This window comes from Micropterus dolomieu, linkage group LG21 (assembly GCF_021292245.1).
Source record: "Micropterus dolomieu isolate WLL.071019.BEF.003 ecotype Adirondacks linkage group LG21, ASM2129224v1, whole genome shotgun sequence".
In the NCBI taxonomy this organism is placed as follows: Eukaryota; Metazoa; Chordata; class Actinopteri; order Centrarchiformes; family Centrarchidae; genus Micropterus; species Micropterus dolomieu.
Window position 1 is genome coordinate 27,154,356 of NC_060170.1, and position 21,828 is coordinate 27,176,183.

A 21,828-nucleotide genomic window follows, 5' to 3' on the forward strand; every position below is an offset into this window, starting at 1 on the left:
CAGAAATTGAGACAACAGGAAAAATAAATGGAGGTGGGCTGACCTGGAGCTGGCTGACCTGCAGCTGGAGTGCTTGCTGGGTTTTTGCAGCCATTTCGGACACTTGTCGAAGCTTTGTGGAGCATCGCTGCTTCAGTCCATCCATCTCCTCAGTACAGTACCTTTGTCTCTCCTCAAACAGTTGGCAGGTGTCTGTTTCCTTCTCCTCAAAAGTCACCTATTGCAAGGTGAAGACATCTCAATAAGAATTTGTCATGTTGTACAGTCTAATTACTGATCTTGATTAAGAGCTTTTTTTGTAACGTGACAGCTTAGTACCTGTAGCTCCTGCAGTTCAGTCTCTCTCTGCAGCAGCCTTTGTTCCAAACGTTCAATTAGTGACTCATCTGTAGTAATAGGGGATCGAATCCCACCTGCAGTTTCAGAGAGAGGGCTTGGCTCATCTGCAGAAAGTGGGGAGCCATTAGCCTTAGATGCCAGTCCCCCACTGTTTAAACCAGCCCTGTAGCTACCGTCTAGGTTAGCACTATTCCCATTGACCCATGGAGGGAAATTGGGTTGTGCTCCCTTGCTGAGGCTGTTTGCGGGAGCTGAGCTGCCATCACTTTGAGTGACAGGGCCTGCAGAAGCACTTAGGCTACCGCTGGTGCTGTGGGTGGGCAGGCTAGACATAGAGTTGCGTCCGGAGTCGGAGAGAGTCCCTGAAAGGAAAATAGATGACATTTTATTTTAAGGTAATTTGTCTGTCAACCTGAATAATCTAATTTAAGGCCATAGCTATCTCTATAATATAAAGACCTGATAAGGTATCTTGCTTGTGTCTAATGTCTGGACTCTTTGCTTTCTCCAGAGGACAAAGGATGTGGTCCAGGCTGTTGTGGCCTGTCTCTGTGGAGGATGTACTCCTGGGAATCACAGGCTTGAAGGCAGTGGAACGGACCAGTGACTTCTCAGCAGAGGTCTGAAAGAATGAAATGACACACAGTCAGGAGTGCACTTCCCAATTTTTGTTTTTTTATATTCAGTGGCTCCTCTTAGCTGACAGTATGGCAAAAAGCAAGTCCTCTTGTACTGTCACAGAGAGCACAAGAAGCCAAGGACGGGTCACATTCTGAAACCTGTAAATCATAATAACTGGCTTTAACAGAGAAAAATACTGTCACATGCTGTACAAATGAAAGGGATTGATTTTTCCCCCAAATCATGTCTTTTCATATTAGAAATAAAGTGACTGAAGAGTGCAGAATTGCTTCACTACAAGCTGGCTGTCTTAAAAGCCACACAACAGTAGTTGCAAGTAAAATTCACTGGACTGTCATAGAAGAGAAAACTAATTTCAAAGATGAACTTATACTCCACATGCCCCATCTGTGCTGTCCAAGAACATCACAAATAGTACAATACCTCCCCTCCTTTCTGTCCTCCTCTCCTCCCCTCTGTATCCCACATCTCTCCCCATGTGCTGTCCAAGGGAAGATGAATAGCTCTTCTCTGTGATATTAATAATATGAGCTACTGCTGAAGTGTAAGAGGTAAAGCTTGTGAGCTCAGCATTCCTTCTCACTGACTTCATGACTGGAATGCCTTTTCTAGTTATTTTTCTCTCTTTCTATCCCTCAAACTCTCTTTGGCCCCTGATCTCTCTCTCCTTTCTCTCTTATTCCCTGCTCTGTCTCTTTTAAAGCTGCTTCCTATTCCTCTCCTTTCTCCCCCCTCTCGCCCCTGAGGAATAAAGACCTATTGAAAGAGACTAAGTTTGCCTACATATTCTTGGCACAGAAATGACTTCTCTGAGAAGATCAAGGCATTCTTAGGTCATTAATCTGGGAGGGGGTGATTAATAAACTGGGAAGGTTCAATGCAGGTTATGAGGAATGGCTGCTACCAATTAAACTACCTGCTGTGCATGTTTTATCCTCAACTTGGCTGTGAGGTTTTCAAAGTCTGCTGCTCATGTTATGCAGTATGACTTCTTAAAGGTTTTTAGAATAACTATAGCAACGGCTCCAGTCAAGTAAAAAACAAAGCTATGAAAATGGACATAAAATCAGAATCTCAATTAATATCTAAATCTAATATTCTTAAAGGAATCGTTTCACATTTTGGGAAATACACTTTTATGCTTTCTTGCCTAGAGTTAGATAAGAAGATTGATACCACTATCATGTCTACACCCTAAATATCAAGCTACCACACGCAGCCCGTTAGCTTAGCTTAGCGTAAAGCCTAGAAACAGGGCTAACTCGAAAAGTGTGCTCAATAGAATGCAGTTCTCCGCCAGGTGTGTCTGGGGATATGTGGGTGGGGATCAGGGAGTGCAATGCAGGCTGTGTGTCCAGCATTTATGCATGTATATGTGTAGTATAGTGTAAGTTTTCTTATATGGATGTATGCAAAGTTTTTAATAGTAGATAGATAATAGTAGATAACAAGAGTTTGTATAGTATAGTCAGTTTTCTCTAAGATTCATTGAATAGTGTTAAAATGTTGTAACTGAGCATCCTGGGTTTGCATTACTGTTTAAACTTAATACGGAAACAATAATAGGACAATAAGTCCAAACTTTAGGATTTATTTTTAACATTTTGTTATTTATTCAGAACACATTATTGTAACACACCTTACAAAATAAAACCCCTCCCTACCTTCCTCTCCCCTCACACAAAGAAGACCCCCAATTTTCCCTCCCAGCTCCCTTACAGTCAAGATGGCAGCGTAGATAACAAACACAGATTTATTCATATCACATCACTTTGGTGGATCATAACATTATCAGGTATGGAATTAATATGGAGATGCTCAAGTTCAAGATGAGACCAAACTTTTCCATGGATGTCAGTGCACAACAAAACCCAAAATGTGGCCTGCAACAGCCTATGTAAGCCTTGTTTTTAGCCTAGCCAAATGTCAGAAATGGGTTTTGCTATGTTGTTGTGCATATCATAAAATGGCGAATACTGTTGAAAAGTTGACTAAGCTTTATGATCATTTATAAATGATAGGCTCAGTCAGTAAAGTAGGGTTTTCAAAAATTGTGAATCACCACAGCCACAAGAGGTCCTTGAGCATACAATCATGTGCACAAAATATATAAGACTGATGGGTTCAGTTGTATGTGAGATTAGCTGCGGTCATAATTAGGGTAGTGTGGCATAAGACGCCCCCCTAAGCTCAATGTCAATTTATTTACACAAAATAATATTTTATAGTTTTTTTTTTGATATCTTGGACATGGCCATGCTTAGGGTAACATAATATAAAGTAAAATAAATACCTACAGTTGACAAATTGAGCAATGTGAGCATATGTGAACTTATAACCTCAGAATTTTACCTCAGACTTTCTAATAGTGAAGTTGCTAGTTGGCTAAAGGGACTATCCAGTGCCTTAATAACATCTAACTTACAAACGATCAACCATAAAGGGGCACGGCTACCCCAAACATACTAATCTAGCATTTTACCCCTTTAACCAAAAACTATAAAAATCTTTCTCTCTAAACAATTGCATAACTTATCTTAAATCTCCCCTTAATGTAAATATACATATATATATATATAAATGGAACACAATTACAGCTTATTTTAAATGACAAAAAAATTACATGAACTTAGGTCAGAATGGCTTTGATAAAATAACTTCAAAAACTGTGATGTTGAGAAAAAAAACGTGACATTTTGTGTTTTTTGTTAGAATCCTCGTGGGTGGGTGTCTTACCCCATGTTACCCTACATCTGCATAAAAAAAATTTAATTGTTGTTTATATACTTTGTTTTTTGTACAATCATATATAACATGTTAATTAGTGAGCTTAAGAGTTGCATGAAAGAAGAAATAATGGGCATTTTGCTCACCTTCTCAATAATTTTTCCTGACTTAAACAGCAGTTTTGGTTGTTGTTGGCTGTTCTTTCCACTTGGATGATCTTCCATTGATCCTCCTCTGTGGTGCATTGACCTCGGTTTATGGCTGACCTTGAATGGAACAGGATACGTATTTTATACTATTTATTGTATAAGTGCAGTGTAATATATATATACAATATACTTCTTAGTAATTAAAACCATATTGTTTGATCCCATCTGATTGCTTTCCTTGATGTGAAAATTAGCTTACCTTGATGTAAAAGAAATCTTCACTTCGTCCCGAACGGGAGTGGTACAGGCCTTTAGAGGGATGCGTGTTGGACGAGGAGCCCTGAGTAAAGCCGCACTTAAGTAACCCATCAAGGCTGCAACCTCCACTCTTTCTATGATAATTTGCACCCTTTTTTAACCTATAGTCAGATGCTTTGCAGTGTTTGCTGTTGAGGCTGTTGCCATTGACAAGGCTGCTGACACTACCCATGGTCCTGCAGGCATAGGTGAGGGGATGGTGGGGCTGAAGTCCAGATGGTCAAGTTACACAGAAGTGAAGGGAAGACACAACTCATGACCACAGAGAATCACTGTCAGTGGCTTCATCTGCAAGATAAGAAAGGGGTAAAACCCAGAGAATATAGCTGCAGATCATTAAACAGAAGATGTTCATGAAAGGACAAAGCCATGTCATTGTTTTCTCTGATGATTCAGTTCTCTAGTGTTGTGCGATTGTATTGTTTCCTGTTCAGTCCAGACATGCAGTGTTGAAGCAGGTGTGTTCATATTTGCAAAACACTGAAAAAAACAGTCCATCTTGGCACTCTGCCTGGCTTTGTGCATCTAGATTTATGGCTCAGCCGTTGAATTTGACAAATAACCCTTTGGTTGCCCTTCCTCTAAACAAACTGGCAATTAGGCTATTCACTGCCTACTCAACACTTAGCTGGTGCTGCCATCTGAATAACACTATACAACCATTTCATAATTTCTGTTGAACTTGAACAGACAGGCACAAAAATATTAAGCTTTAATTATGTGATTGGCTGGATTATGAAATAAAGATTGGAATAAACACACAGAATATGAATGGAGTTGTGTTTTTAACATTCTCATACAAGAACATTTATTCATAGGTACTAGTGAAGCTGTCTTTTCATTGTACCCACCTCCCTTTAAAAGACAACCAGACCCCAGATGCTGCTACTCATGATCTCTAATTCACAGGGGAAAAGTCGTTTCAGTAGTGACTTATTAGTAAAGTGTTCCATCTGATCAGGCCTGTGGGCTCCCCTAACCACCTGGTCCTCAGCCTTTAAGCATTTCATAATCACCACACCAACAAAGCATGGCACAAATGGCCTGCTGTAAGACACATATTAGTGTACCTATTTGGCTTGAGGCTAATCCATAATTATTGGTTACAAGGTGGTGTTTATAAGGATCCACATGGCTGTCAGTGTCATTCTCCTGAGGTGTTTGAGGGGCATGCTTAAATAGGGAAATGCTGAATGAATGCGGGAGAGCTGATCAAGGCTGTCACTTTTCATTGCCCAGAAAACACTGATAAGCAAGATGAGACGTACAAAATAGATGTTTCACAATGAGGAGAATAATAGGAGCATCACAGACAGACAGCAAGTGAGACAGAGTAGCATGCATACTGAAGGAAGAAATAAAGTTTCAGCGGTTGCTATGGTAGAATAAAAGGCTGACAGTCATTGTCTATTTCAGTTGAATACAGGAACAGAAAGATAATCCTGAATTGCAAGAAGCGTTCTAATCGTGAAAGGATCACATAGACAGTTGGAAGTCTTCCAGCACAGCTTCAGTTTTGATTTTCTGTTTCATTCGGGATGGAATTCATAATATATTATACAAAGTAAACAGCTACTGTTGAGTAATGTTATGTGATGTTAAATTTGTAGAAGCAATAGTACGAAGCAAAGCAGTCCCCTGTGCCACTGATGTAAACAGTCTCTGACATGACTGCCTCTATTCCACTGTGCCTGGATGCCTGCCACTAAATCTAAACTCCAGCCTTCACTGTCACTCTCAGATATTAGCATCTACCACTGACATGAGACTGAAGTAATGAAACAATAGATTTTACTTACTGCCAGGTCAAACTAAGCATCCATCTCTAGCAAGGCCCCTGCAGAGTCATCTATCCAGTCCTGAAGAAACTGAACAGGCAGACGTGTGTATGTCTGTGTGTGTGTATGCACTTGAATAAACCAGCAGCAAATGCAAACTGCACACATATCACCAGGACCAGAGGGTTCGCTAACTGTTCTGTGGAGGGGGAGGGTCTTCTGCTTTTCTAGTCGGTCTGTACCCAGCTTTGCATAACTGACATGCAAATTCAACTGTGTGTGTGTGTGTGTGTTTTCGGGACCTCCGCTCCACCCAGGGGAGCCAGTGTACAACATGTGCTCCCATAGAACTGGCGTGTGCCGCTCAAGTGATTAACTCACAGTCTTCACAAAAGATCTTTTACACCCCCCCGTGTATCCCCCTCCTTTCCCCCCTATCACCCACAGACACCCTCCGTTTGTGCATCGATTCACTGTGTAATAACCATTCATCTCTTAACCCCCCCTCACTCCGTTCATCCATCAGTCCCCTCCCTCCGTCCATCCGTCCCAATTGGTGCCCTGCACCCACCCTGAACAAACAACACTTCATCTGAAGGAGAAAAAAAGCCGCTTGCCCTCTCTCTTTTCGCTCTTTGTCTGTTGAAGTGTGCCGCTCTTTGTGTGGACTCTTGTGTGCCGGTTGATGTATTCTCCCCAAACAGCCCAGGACCATATTTGAGTGTTAAATAAATGACTAGTCCTCACAATAAGAGGGCTGGAGAGCCTCAGTTTTATAGTGATTTACCACCATACTGTCTTTATGCTGTTGTTTGTTCTAACACACACACACACACACACACACACACACACACACACACACACCACGCTATTAACACACACTTTCTTTCACACAGTCTCCTTGCTGGAGTGCAAGTCTTTTTAAGGCAGTAGAGCGTTCAGCATCCCACAGAGAGCACACTGTTGACAAAACACCTTGTGGATGAAATACAATCACACATCATGACAGGAAAATATACAAGGTACTGTGTTCCAAATGAACAAACCACAACAACAGAAAAGATATAGCCCCTAAGCACTGCTGCTGACAAAACAGGTGTAAATCTTAAACCCCATTTTTGTCACAAGTAAGGTATACTTTCTCTTAATGTGAACAAAACAGACAGCTTTACCACATATCTACAGATCGAATACTGCTGATTCAGTGATATCATCACACAAAAATCAATACAGAAATCAGTTTGTTCAAATTGAACTAATAATGAACCGTGGGAAGCAGCATGACCCATAGTGTGATCTTTCAACATGTGCAGACAGAATTGCGCTACACTTTACATCATATTACATCACACTTTCTGAAGCTTTTTACCACAGTGTTTTCACAAAGAAAGTTTGACCCACTAATAAAATAATATATAGTGTCTCTATAGATCCTATAGATCTACCATAATCGTTTTCAGCAGCCCCACTCACTCATGGTTTAAGCTGACTATCATTGTTCCTCGATTTGTCCCATTCAGCCCCCTAGGTGAGTTTGTCTGGACAATGCCATTTCAGTTTCATGTTCCCACTCACTTTTTAGAGGGAACTGGTCAATTTCACTCCTATTTAATGCAAATATTGAAGTGATTTGAATATAGTTTCATTGCAAAATTTTAATAAGCAGTACTAATGTTATAACCTCACAGCTTTTGCAGGGACAGTGTGATTAAAAACCTTTGGTGAAATGGGACATGGGGGGTGTGAGTGTGTGTGGATGCATACATCTCATCTTATATCTGATTGGCTGCATGTTTTTCTGTGTCTGCACAAAGAAGTGTGTGCACTTGTGTGTTGTGTGTGTGTGTGTGTGTGTGTGTGTGTGTGTGTGTATGGGCGGGGTGTCACCATAGCTTTCGAGCCCCAGCTGACCTGCCTGACACAAAGCCCTGACCAGCTGACAATACATCCCCCCCACCCCACCATAACACACACACAAGAAGACACACTCACACACAGCCACACACTCCAAGAGCATAGCTAATCCATTAACACAACCAGTGGAAGGCAGCAGAGTGCTATAAAGGTCCAGGATTTATACCTGTCTCACAATGACCATGAAACTCTCCTCTGTTCTCACTGCACCTCCACACTGCCACGGTGCCAGATGGCAACACTTTAATTCTCACTGTCTTTATGGTAATTTCTAACAGATGCATGTGTAATCTATCTAGTTCAGTGTGTCTGTTTTTTTAGGTCACTCTCAGATGGCTTATTGTTCATTGTTTACATGTGCTGTCTTAAGTGCACGCAGAATTTTATACACTGTATCTCTAACATACTTGTGAGGGAAATGGTCAGGATTAAAGCAGCAGAGACCGATATATCCTGAATTTTAGTCCTTAGCACTTTCCATAATGCAACTCAATAGAATCTTTTCTTTAAAACCTTCATGACCAGTAAATGCCCATGTCATTTAAACTCTACACATGCAGGACTTTTGTTAAAAATTCAAAGCCCAGGTTAACCCTGATGACACTCTCAGAGTTTCTTTTTCTGACTGATAATGATAGCATGCTCCCTCCAGAGTATTCCCCACAATGAGTAAACTGATCTTGTAACACAACCTCATACCTAAATGACAGAAGACGTACAAACAACATTTATGATTGTTGAAGAGCAGCAGCGACAGGCGTCCTCCGTTGTCACTCGGTACCCCTTTAGCATCAATATTCAGTGCTACATATACACCTTGTATAAATAACTCAATAGTCTGCATAGCGAAGAGGAGGTTGGGGTGGCTGAATGGGTCAGAGACTGGGCGTTCACCCAGGAGACTGGTGTTTGTTTCCTATGTGAAACAAATAGTCAATGTTGATTGTTTTTAACTTAAGCTACGTAACATACACAGCTAACTTAAGTTATGTAAATTAGTAGTTGTTTTGCCTAAACCTAACCAAATTCCAACAGTTTCACAATGGTAAACACGTGTTTTATTTTGAAAACCTAACCAGATGATGTATATTTATTATTGCTAACTTTACCTCGGAGACCCACACGTGCGAAGCTAAAGGGATAACCAGTATGTTAAAAAGCAACACCAAGGGGTCTTGACCAAACCTCTAGATGGATAAATTGGGAGTGAGAACGTGTTGGTTGGGGTTAAAATAAGCAACTTAGTTACATAACGTACGTAAGTTAAGTTACGTGACTTACTAATGTAAGTGAAAATAAGTCAATTTTAACTTTTGGTTTCACACAAGACACTAACAGCAGTCTCCTGGGTGAGAGTCCAGTGTTTGACCCATTCATTCATCCATCCACACCAGCCTCCCTATACTACCTCACCAGACTTTGCTACCATCAAAAAATACTATGGCCACTATGGTCGCCGCCTTACAATAAGCTTCAATATTGTTCACAATAAGCTGCTTGCACCGATAACCTACACAGCCATATTTGTGAGGATGATGGTCTTGATGTGTAAAATCAATGTAGTTCCCCTCCCATTCATTTTTCCAAAGAATGCCTTAGAAGTAAGACCTATTTCCGATTAATTTATTTAAATTTTAAAGTGTCATATTTTACAGGCAGCCAATACTTTTGATAACACTGTGAGATAATGGAGTTGAAAGCACAGATGGTTTTGCAAAAGGTTTTGCTGTGATGTGTTCAAGTGCTGGCAGGGATGTCTGACATCAAAGACTAGGAATTGACCACTGAAGAGAAACCTTTTAAATGCTTAAAGCTCCCAAATTGACGTTATCAAATCCATCCATATTGGCTCACCAACTTCTGTATTGTACCTTTAATCCTGGAGGAGACATTAATCAATATCAATCCTCATTATGCTATTCGATCCTCTAAATCAATGCTGAACGTGAAGCCCCCCAGTGTGATGTAACATGTTAGATGACTGGAATCGATCTGTGGTTAACACAAATAAATTGATGATTCAAATTTAATGAAGCAGGCATGTCCCATTATCCCAGGCATGACACATTGGAAATTAAAGAGAGGAGAAGAAGGAACAGCTCACATGTGACAGCAGAACGTATATTTGAATGATAAGCTGATAGGTTGAATTATTGAGAAGTAATATTCTGACTCTTTCTCTGTCTTGCCTGTCAAGACCCCAGGCACACACACACACACACACACACACACACACACACTGCCCTATCTTGTGTCTTACTCACTGTGGCTGAGTTGTGGATGAGTAATGTGGCCTCTAGTAGAACATCAACTGGGAATGAAGTGTGGGGTACAGACAGCCATCTATCTTTCACTTTCACTGCTAAAACATCTATCGACTGACCAAGCACACACACACACACACACACACACACACACAATGGCATCCAATAGTAGCTAATTGGGTAATCCTTTTAGTGCATTGTAAAGTAGATTGAGCATGAATAGGGATTCAATGCTGAAGAGAATACCAGACACTCATTACCACCCCAGAGTGAGGAGATGGAATACCAGGCACGGAGAGAGAGGCAGTAGCAGAAAGGGAAAGAGACAGACATGGAAAGACAGAGTGTGTGAGTGACAGAGATTTATATTCTGTGGCGCTAACATTGCACTGTTGACTACTGTATTGTCCAGTAAACTGTCAATGTCTTCTCTGTTCAAAGTTTGAGGGGTTTGGATACAGAGAAAGACTTAAGAACTGTATGTTCACTTGAATCATGTGAGTGTCATTAATTTGATCTCAGTGTCTTCTATTGGCAGCCATGTGGCCACATCTTTGACTAGAGGCCAGCTTTTAGTGAAGGACCCCCTGTTGAAATTAGATTGCTTTCAGATGCCATTATGCGCATCCAAATGAGACGTTAGGTCATTAAAACAATCAACCTCCTTGGGTTTTAATAGATAAGGAGGTTGTCTACTCTGCTCACTGGATTTGTATGGCTGGCCAACTACTGCTACTGTAACACAGGCATTTGCATAACCTTGGCAGCTGGAGTATAGAGGAAAATGTATTTTTAATGGAGTCTAAATGGGATCCTTTAGTGTTCCGACGAGGATGGGAAGTGATGCCCATGAATTTAAGGAGTCCTGAAATTAAATTTTTTAAATCTCCTTTTATTTTTCTTTATTGAGCTGCGTACAAGATTGATTATTGCCTTACAATACATCTCTGCACTTTGCTGTAATGCTTCAAACGTATGCAGTGCCCTGGAATCTGTCCAAAAATGGTTTTAAAGAGTTGTATGTGTCTTCAGTTAGATACACAAGATCACCGGCCAGCTCCATAGCCATGAAATATTTACATCTAAGGCTTTTATCCCACTCTATAAACAGCAACTGAACATGTATTGAAACAAGTGGTAGTATTTTTAGACATTCTGAATTATCACCCATCCATTGCCCACGAATATTTACCTTTTCCATTAGCCATCTCTTGTTTTTAACAGGATGCGTCATTTATGCATGATATGACAGTGTCAAATATATAAAATTTAAACTTGATGGATTGTCATAAAAGCTTCGTTGTAGTATCAGATTGTTATTTGTATAATAATTGAGATTTCGAAGAAGAAAGTGCACTTCTTGTCAAAAACGTCATATTGGTAGCACATTATACTGACTATTGCTGGTTTCAGGTCAGTTTTCGGTCGGTTTTGTAGTGAGATTACATCAGATCATAAATTGTGTTCCAAATTCAAAGGAAAGATAAACATTTTTAACTTAGTAGTAACACCTAACATTGACATTTTTTCACATAGTCACTGCACTATTTTTTAAATGTCTGTCTAATATATATATATTTTTTGTTTGATACAGCATCAAAGTGGAATGACATGCATAGGTAGGTGGAAAAGAATGAGGCCTTTCCTGGCACCGGGGCTCATTGACTCTGCAAGCTGAAGAATCTGTGATAAGGTTGTCATTCTGGAGCATAACCATCCTCCCATCCTCCTAATCTGCTGTGGCTGTGTGTATGTGTGTGCATATGTGTGTGTGTGGGGATGGTGTAATGTGGGAGTAAGAGAAGACACAATGAGCTCACTTTCAGGGGTCTATATCATTCTGAAAGCAGCTGGTAACATGCGCTGCAGGCGATACCTGTGCTCAGCTTCAAAATAAAAGCCCCCTGACATTGTAATGCTAAATATTTCATTGTGGGGAAGCTCTGCATGGTTCTTTCAACAGTTTGGGGTGTCATAACTGACAGTTGTCACGGCTGAAACTCACCTACTCTGTACAATTTCTCAGCTGATTCATATACCATTATAATATACTTCTATTTCATGGACGTTAATATGAAGCATTACTGAAAAGTTGAAAACTCTGCAACATCATCATGAGGTTAGACTAAACAAAGATGTTGAGATGCTGCACGTCTCTGACACACAGGCTTCACTCTTGAAAGGATGCTGCATTTGGGTATCTGGGACAGTTATTTTCAGAAGCGTCTTCTTTAGCAGGTCATGACAGCTCCAGTGGTTTGGTTTGTCACACACTACAGATATGGAACTGAGCTGCATTAATTCCCATTAAAATAAAACATATCAAAAATATAAAATGACCTCTGAAGTCACGATATTTACATCAAGAAAGGAATTCTGCACTAAGCAAAACAAATAGCTCAGCTTTTCTGCTTTAAAAAGACTAGAGACCTGTCTTTGCTACCTTCATCCTCCACACCCTCTCCTTGTGATTCTGTCTCTCCCCTGTTTTTTCCTTAGTACAATAACTTAAAAGCTGAACATGCCCTTGCAGGTACTCTTTACTTACCCATTCACCTTGTCACCACCACAACACCTACATTACTGTACACAGTTGTGATGTGACGAAACTGGGAGGTTGTGCAAAGGGGAAATTACTCCCCAAACAGATCTGTTCCTTTTATTGCTATTATATTATATGGTAAAATGATAAAAATATTTAAGAAAAGTAAAATTACTTTAGAGAATCATAGGGTGGGACATATATAGATGAACACACTTAATCCATGCTTAAAATACTTATAACAACCGGCTCTGTGTCCAGTGCCATTAATTTCCCTGAATTGCTGTGTATAGTGTAACATTTAAATGAAGCCCCATGCTGCTCCCTATTATTTCCCCAGTTTAACAACAATGGTTTGCCCAGTAATGGCTGGGCTGAAAGTAAAGAACATGATTGTTGTTTTCGGCAAAGAAAAAAAAAGTTGAAAACAGACATTTCATTCAGAGCTGGCATGTCCTTACACACAGAGATGATTTTACTTTGAAATTCAGCTTGCACATTAAAAGTAGCGAAAGACTTCCTTGTTGAGAAACTCAGAATGCTTAACTATGTAAATAACAGACATAATTCAGTGTGGTACTCAAAAGAACAGAGTTTACATTTTGTCCCTTACTTTGTACAAACAGCTAAAAAAACTTTTAAAAAGGCAGCTCCACTTAACAAATCACACATACTGAAGTCTGTGGGATCTGCTCGTACCACGCAGGCTCACTCCTGGTTGAAGTTGCAAGGCTGTGAGCCCTTATTGATTCTCTACCATGATTTGTCCCCTGTCCCCTCCACTCAAATAGCCATAACCTTCCTTCAAGTCTGGCTGGAGGTGACTTACCTCCATTATAGTCTGCCAGCCACAGTCACAGTCACTGCTGCTGCTGCTGCTCTGTCTTCCAAAGCTGTTTGGATCACTGTGGGCAAACCACATTCAACCAGAAACTTTTGTTGCTGTTCTCTCTAGGTCCCCCTCTCACCCCTCTTCAACACCTGGTATGGCGCAATCGGTCCGTCCCATCTCCCATACACTGAACACTGTCACGTTCCTCCATAAACACGCTCTTTCTCCCCTCCCTCTCTTTACAGTGAATCCTTGTTGCCTCACTTCTGAACTCCCTCCCACTCTCTCCTTCACTCTGAACATCCAACACTCCCTCCCACCCTCCCTCCGTTGCTTGCTCGTCCAGCTCTTGTACATTTCTCTTTAGGTGTGCACTATTTCTTTAGTATTTATCACCCTTTCATCCCTTGTTCCATGCATCCCTGCATCTTTCCCCACCTTGCTTCTCAATCTCTTTTTTTTCTCTTTTTCTGGCATTATGGCCAGCCTGCCTACATTCAGCACATCATCTCTGCCCACACTACTTTATATGTAAGTGGTCTAAATATCTCTGTGTTGGAATGTGTGCACCTTCAAATGTTCCTTCATATTCATAACCATTGCAGCCTATATGATTGCATATGTGTGCACCTGCAAATAAGTCAGTTAAGTGGCTGTTGGACTAATGACTCATCCATGCTGTTAACCACCATGCTCTGCTGCTGTAGATTTAACCTGCTTCACTGCGCCTGACTCTGTTGGCTCTCACACACAGGAAGCCAGGGGCAGATCTGTTGTGTGTTGGTTTATTTATGTAACAGATGAGTTGAATAAATGATCTGTAGTGCGCATGCATGTATGAGTACATCCACCCATCCCTCTGTTTTTCCTTTCTGTACATCATTTTCCTGCACTCCTGTTTGCATGTCTTTCTTGTTCCTGTTGTCTTCCTCTTTGTTTTTTCTTTCCTCTTTTGCAGTCTACCCTCCTTTCTCATTCTTAATCTTTTGCCCCAAAACTCTCGACAACTGCTGCATCACAATTAGACGTATCCAAACTTCCAGTCTGTCTGTAAAATTAAGTTTGAAGTCGCTGGCCATGAACATAAAGTACAAAGTTTCTCTTTCCTGTCTGGGAATGTTGGTGATAATAATGACTGTTGCAAACGTCATTCAGTGGGTTAAGGGGTTAGGGTTAGGGGGTGTGCCAATTTGTAATGATATTACCCCCTTTACCGCCTTTATGCTCAGTGGGTGCCAGAGATTTGTATGTGCGTGTGTCTTTGTGCACTTGATACAAGCCTGTAATCTTAGTTGTGGCCAGGGTGTATTTGAATGCACTCAGTTCAATACTTGACAGTATCCTGGATCCCTTTTTTATACTGCCTTGTGCTATGGCTGACCACACCAAGGTTATTGATGTGTGTCAGTGTGTGTGACAATGACCAATCCACAGTAACCCTGACTAATTCTAAAGCTATGGTGAAATCTATCGAGTCCAGTTTGCCGGTGTGCAAATGATTTACCTGATAATTTCAATGTTACTCAGATCAATGTGTTTGCTTGTTAAAGGTGGGCTATAGTATTGTAATCCAATCCACATCTTTTTGTCAAATTCAATGCATATCTTATGCATATCTTACTCGGACTCGGCCACAAAACGCTATTCCAGCGGTGCTTATGTTCCAAGCTATACTGTTGTTGTGATGTTAGCTATAGTAGTAGGAGAGTTGTGAAAATCGTTGTCTGGAGCTGGTGTGCTGGCTCTAGGATCTCTAGACTCTCTGCATGTTAGCTTTGCAGCAGCACACTAGCATTAGTTACATTACTTTCAGTATCATTAAGTCGACATCATGGTGCTGAATTTCTCTAGAATTGCATACCCCACCTTTAATTTACTGTTGAAACTCTGTGTTGTGCTGTCATTCTCCTTGTCAAAGAGATCATCAATGGGACAATCCTGGTTAGATAAAGGCTAAATAAAAAAACAACACACTAGACGGTGTGTCATTATCTGCTCACTCTTCAAAGGCCCTTGATCTGACTAGTATCCTGTTTGCCCTCACATAAGCATCTGCCTGTGTGTGCATGAGTATATGTGTGGGCAGGACTGTGCATTTGGGGTTGTGTGTGTGCATGTGCAACATATAATTTCATGGTTATCTCAAAAGTCTGTGTGCTGTGAAAGAGTCTGTTTTTATCTGTACAAAGATATCAATGATGGTGATTGTTAAAAATAGTTAATTATTAATTATCCGTCTACCTCAGCAGCAGCTTTTTGTGCACGAGAGTAGTGTATGTTTTTATGGTTCTTGTATTTATACTCACTGTCATATAAATCTTCTAGCAGGTCTCTAAAGATTGCATTACAGGAAAACAATTAAGAGATGTTTGTGTTTTCTGCCAAAATGAATGAACCAGCGTGATTACTCATGTGAGTTTTGTGTGTTGTGTACTTGAAGGAGCAGCTCAGGCTGTCAGACTAGGAATAGGCTGCAGCAATTGATTAGATTTTATGTCAAATTTGCTCTTCCAGAACGTGCCTCCTTTTCTTGGCCTGGCCCCATCTCCCTGCTTATCTTTATTCACCCCCACAGACACAGACACACACACACACACACACACACACACACACACACACACACACACACACACACACACGCGAAGGAAGATCAATACCTTGTTGAATGAAAAAACCTTGCATAATGTTGTTGACCCAGCTGGCCCAAAAACTGACCCTACCCAATGTTGGGTGGCCAGAGGCTGGACACAGATGGGTTGCACACACACAAACACAGGTGCAGATACAGTCAGAGGCTCCAGTTTTAGATCACGCTTTTATGTTACATCTTTTAGATTTTGGTCATTTTAATTCCAGTCTTTTATTTAGGCTAAGGCTGATTTTAGTCACCAGGCATAGCTAAGCTAACCAGCTACTTATACCGGCTGCCAAGATGCTACTGATCACACCATTAAAAACATTGTTTCAGCACCACTCCCCACACTACCAAATTTCTCTTTCGATGATTGCATGGCTATTGCATCCAGTATTTATCCTGGATGATGATAAACTTGTCCGTCTAGTCCCTCCCAAACTATTATTTCTGTGGATGTTTTCCAGCCTATCAGCCTAGAAGATTTGATGGACTAGGAAGATGAAACTAGGCCCATATATAAACTCCCACTTCTATCAAACATTTTAAAGAAACTTGTGCAGTGCTGGAGAGGCATGATGTCTATGATAAATTTCAGCCAGGGTTTCTCTCTACTGAAACTGCTCTTCTGAGGGTCTCTAACGACAGTCTAATGTCCTCTGATGCGGGTGAGTGCTCTGAGCTAGTACTTCTAGACTTTTGTTCTGCATTTGACACAATAGATCATCATATCCTGATTAAGAGGCTACGTGATTTGGTGGGCACATCAGGCTCAGCATTGGCTGGTTTACAAAACATCTCTTTGACAGAAGTTTCTTTGTCTGTATAGGCTATTTACTTTGTATGTGATTTCTCTCGTGGTGTCCCTCAGCGCTTGGTTCTGGGGCCCCTATTGTTCTTTTTCTTTTTATACCTTCTACTCTTGGGAAAGATCTTTGACAGATTTAATATCACATATCACTTACTTGTCGATGTCTAGCTCTTTTTCTTTCAAACCCAGTGAGGCTATCTATATTATATATTAGGCTCCCAGATGCTCTAAACGCCAATTATGGAATGTAAACCAGAATTTCTTTTACAGCTCAATGCTGATAAAACTCACCCCCATGATTATGCAATTACTGGGCCTCTCACCTCTGCTGCTCTTTTCCTCATAACCGTAAATACACGTAGTGACATGTGCACATACATGTAGCTCTGGATTTTGGTAAACCGGTGCTCTGATATGCACACACAAAGCCACACTCAAACACACACTCATACACACACTGCCGATCTCAAAATCCAATTTCTTATGTAAGCCTGCTCAGTGTTTACACATATGCCTTTTTTGGCAGGCTAGTGGATTTAGACAGCTGGATGTGAATCTAATATCAATCCATATTACACTGGATATTAAATAGACACTGTCAACTCACAATAGTATCACACTTGGAGCAAATGTGTAGTTTGATTTACTACTGGGATTTTAAACTGTAAGCAGCTATAAATATTGAAACGTTGGTATGATTTTATTCCAAAATGTCTGTCAAAGGCTCTGTTGGAGTGAAACATTAGTCTAAACTTAAAGTTGTTTTTTTGCAAGAAGCAGATAACGTAGTTATTTAGTAAATCAGTTTGAAAAAAAAAAAGATAAAAGAAGAATAAAACATTTAAGTTTAATTTGAAGCACAGAATAAGTAGTGGTTTTAAAATAATAATTAGAAAGATTATTCCAGAATATATTTATAGGATTTAAGATTTGAACCCTTCATCTATATTTTACAACTTTACACAACTATTATCGCTGAAGAATGATTTTTGTGGTGGAAATATTTCCAAGATTAAAGTACCATTTCCCAAGGTACAATCCAAGTCCTTTGTGGGAGGACTTCATAATGGTAATCGACAGTAATAAATGAAAGCCAAACCGCTTCACCACAGGAAACTGCTACTCTTTTGGGTCGTAAACAGGTAGCAGTGACATTGACGCTCCAGTTTAATTACTGTGAACTACTCCCCAGTGCTCCTTCTATCTCTCTAATAGCATTTCCACTGCTGTCTGAAATGGTTTGTAGGTCCTACACAAGGCCCTCCATCATTTAAACTGTCTATTTGGGGAACATTCACCCCTCCAGAGCTTGAATCACTCAGCCCCTATGAAAAAATTAAGTATGCATTTGCCTGATGTAGGTGCCGCTGCACTAACAAGCTGAATGGCCTTCGGTAATCCTCAGGCCTTGGTCTTTTCTTTCTTTCTGAAGTGCTTCTCTCTTTTTTCATCTCCTGTCAAGGCTGACAGCTCCACTGTGTATCAGCATGTTCACCTGGGGCCGAGCAGAAGGGCAGATAGAGATAATATTGACAGAAGTAGTCAGACACAGATAAATGATGTCACTCTTGAAAAGACAGAAGTGAAATGTACAAGAAATGGAAGGAAGGAGAAAAAAGAGATGGAATTTGAGTAAGAAAATAAGCAAAAGAGGTTGAGGCGAGGTCTGAGTGCACATAAGTAGGGCTTGAGCTGAGGCTTTATTGATTCTGTTGGCTTTGTCTGTCACTGCCTCAGAGGACATAGTTGGCCTATGATGTATGGCTGCGTAATCCTCTGCTTCTGCAGTGAGGGACACGAGTCAGGGAGTCAGGCACTACAGGGACCTCGTGTTACACTGCTGGTAAAGCAGGGGCAGGGCAGCCCTCCGAGCCCTGTACATCACAACAAGGGAGAGCAAGACAGACATTCACCTGCTTGTTGACCTGCAAGAACATGACTTTGCACTGAACTTGATAAAGCTCCAGCACTCACTGCCAGACAACAGACAGCATAAACTTGTCATCAATAAATAAAATCCATACAGAGATCTGAATTTTCCCCTGGCATAAATACGTATAACTTGTCCTGCCCGTTGCAAGAGATGAAGTGAGGCTGTGCACACACGTACACCCCCCCATAACACACACACACACAGATGCTCGCACTTCAAAGCAGCGATGGCTGTCTCTCTCTGTGCAAGGCAATTTGCTCTCCCCAAGATCTCTCTCACCAGCAGCATATAAATAAGCCTGGCACCAAGCAGTCAGAGCACACAGTAACAGCCTGTCAGGTTAGATGAGCACAATGAAGTTGTCTGTCTGTCCCCACACAACTGATGAGTGGCACAAGTTACGCATTACACACCCACAAACACATACAGGGGTATTGGTATTGATTTAATGTACCTTGCTCAACTCTGCTAAGCCACAGTTTGATGAGGCTTTAATTCATCAACCTACTGTCTACTGCACTGTCTTCACAGACGAAGGAGGATAAACTGACTAACATATAGGGCCAAACACATACATACCTGCTTATCAATATACATCTTGACCCCTTGGAAATGTGTACAAGTTAGAGGTGAATGTTGGAACAGGGATGCCTTGGGCATTCACTGAATCTCTGCTTGGAGTTTCCAGCTGCTGTTTCACTCTCATTTTTTCTTTTGGACTAGATTTACACATAATCCTATTAAGTTGTGGGGTTAATAGAAGAACTGTTGCTGATGATTTCAGTTTTTGATGCAGGGGCATAGAGGAGCAGGGCGACTGTGCCCATACGTTGTATGGATGGATCACCCCAATCCAGTCATTTTGCCTCCAAGGTGTTGTGTGCGTAATTTCACAAATAAAGTCATCCATCTCTCTCTGTGGTTAACACTTCACAGGCTAACAACAGTGAACTGCTTTGAGAAGTCTTAAGCATCTGCTAATAGGGATTATATGGAGTGTAACTAAGCTATAAATTGCAGTGAGGTGCACGATTCATGTAGCGTGAACAGAATAGCAGAATACACCAAACACCTCCTCCCTCTGAAATCTGTTTGTTTCAGAGAGTACAGTTAGGTTATGTTCGAGATGATGATCTTATTGAATTTTGTAGTTTCTTCTAAAGATTGATCGTGTAATATATGTAAATTGCCATAATGGCTAATCTATAACTGACCTTTGGGCTTCTTGCCAGCTCTCAACAAGTGTCTCGACTGAAAATCATGGTCTGTAAGCCAGTAGTTATTACTTTACAAAGAAGCCAAGCTTGTGAAAAATGGCCTTCACTATCATATATAATTAAGCCTCTGTGAACACTAGCACAGCACTAAACAAATGTGTTAATACTTGCTGCACTAATTAAAACTGAGGCCCTGCTACACTAATGCACTTATAGAAATCCTGCTGTAGACATAATACCAGCTTGTGATTGCACTTTATTCATACTGTTATTTTATCCGTCTTTTATTCTGTGCCACAAACTGCTCATAGGCTGCTACCTTAAAATAACCCAACTTCACATAACCCATTTTCCTCAGCCATTTTGTCAGTCTTGATCTTTCCTGATCACTTAATCCCTTTTAGCATGGCTAAAGTAACTAAGGTGTGTTGACAGTATGAGGCTGAACCTCACAAATTAGCTTCTTAATGTATGAAAGAAAAGGAAAATGTGGAGCCATTGCAGATCTTCCGTTGTAGTGGTGCTGAATGTAGAGAAGTTGCTTATCTTCTTCACAAGGGGGCACTGTTGCCATACACTTCATAAACCAAGGTTTCCATTATTTTTCATTTTCTCTTCTTTCTAGATGATATCATACATGAAATGAAATTATGTTATTACTTATAAGCAGGAGGGGAGTATTAACAACAGCTTCCCCATTTCTTTCCTTGTTTAAAATTAGCTGAGTGATCCAGGGGGCAGTCCCTCCATTGTGCTTGCAGCACACTGGGTCCCTGTTAATTTCCTATCTCTGTGGTGAGGCAGTCATTATCTGAGGATGGGCATCTACAATGGATAATTATCCAGGGAAAAGGATTTCAAACTGTGGAGAAAATACTGCTTTCAGCAAGGGGGCCTGAATGCACAAAAACACTGGCGAGCAGTTAGTCACTGCCATTACGTCTTTCTATCTGCCTTTTTCCAAATGCCCAGTTTTGAATTGGACCAACCCCCAACAAAACAATTTTAAAATCACTCCCTTCTCCCGTTTCCCCACATAATTCTATATGTACTGCTGTTTTAAAACTCATTTCCAAATGAGCTTGCTGGCTGGGGAGACCAGATAATAAGTGTGTAATTTGAGTGGACCACTGGGCAGAACGTGAGAGTGGACACAAACACCAATACATGCACACCAGTAAACACAGGTGCATACACATAAACACACGCATACACACAAACATGCCGAAAGGATATAAAAGCTGAAGTTGTGCGTGAGTGTGACATGTTTCAATCACTGTTGAGTTGATATCAGTAATTACTTTCCTTTGTTTCAAAGGCAGCTTTTTGGGGTGTGGGTGGGTCTCTTCCTTGGTGAGAAAACATAGTGAAGTCCAACATCAAACGCTCTCTGAGAGAGTCCATTTATCAGCACAGACACTCTCATTTTAATGCATTTTGACTTATAATTTTGATGAATAGAAAGGCTTCTCGACCCTGATAAGAATCCTCTTCGACTGTCAATCATTTTATCTCAAAAGTCGAAAGAAAAATTACTCAACATAATGGCACATCAATGTTATCTCTAACTCTTACATGCAGATCAATACTGCAGTCAATTTCTTTGTGTGTGAGGGGACTCCACTGTAAGAGTTAAAACTGAGGCTAGCTGCCAAAAGCTTAAACAGATCCTGGATCAAAATCAGTTTGACCCTACAGTGCTGAGAGAAGTTCAGTTCCCTCAAATGCAC

General features: G+C 40.8%; 1 protein-coding gene across 3 annotated transcripts in view; it reads right to left on the reverse strand.

Annotated features, from left to right (window-relative positions):
* lzts1 (leucine zipper, putative tumor suppressor 1) overlaps window positions 1-21,828 on the reverse strand; it is a 34,252-nt gene that overhangs the window by 4,467 nt on the left and 7,957 nt on the right. The window contains exons 1-6 of one of the 3 annotated variants that reach the window (XM_046034500.1): window positions 13,503-13,647; window positions 4,117-4,463; window positions 3,855-3,974; window positions 799-961; window positions 319-701; window positions 44-217 (exon numbers count right to left, since the gene is read on the reverse strand). In XM_046034500.1, the coding sequence (XP_045890456.1) occupies window positions 44-217; window positions 319-701; window positions 799-961; window positions 3,855-3,974; window positions 4,117-4,347 (1,071 nt within the window). In that variant the 5' untranslated portion in view covers window positions 4,348-4,463; window positions 13,503-13,647. Of the gene's footprint in view, window positions 1-43; window positions 218-318; window positions 702-798; window positions 962-3,854; window positions 3,975-4,116; window positions 4,464-5,974; window positions 5,992-13,502; window positions 13,648-21,828 lie in introns of those variants that run through there. The other 2 variants (XM_046034502.1, XM_046034501.1) reach the window with 2 other exon arrangements.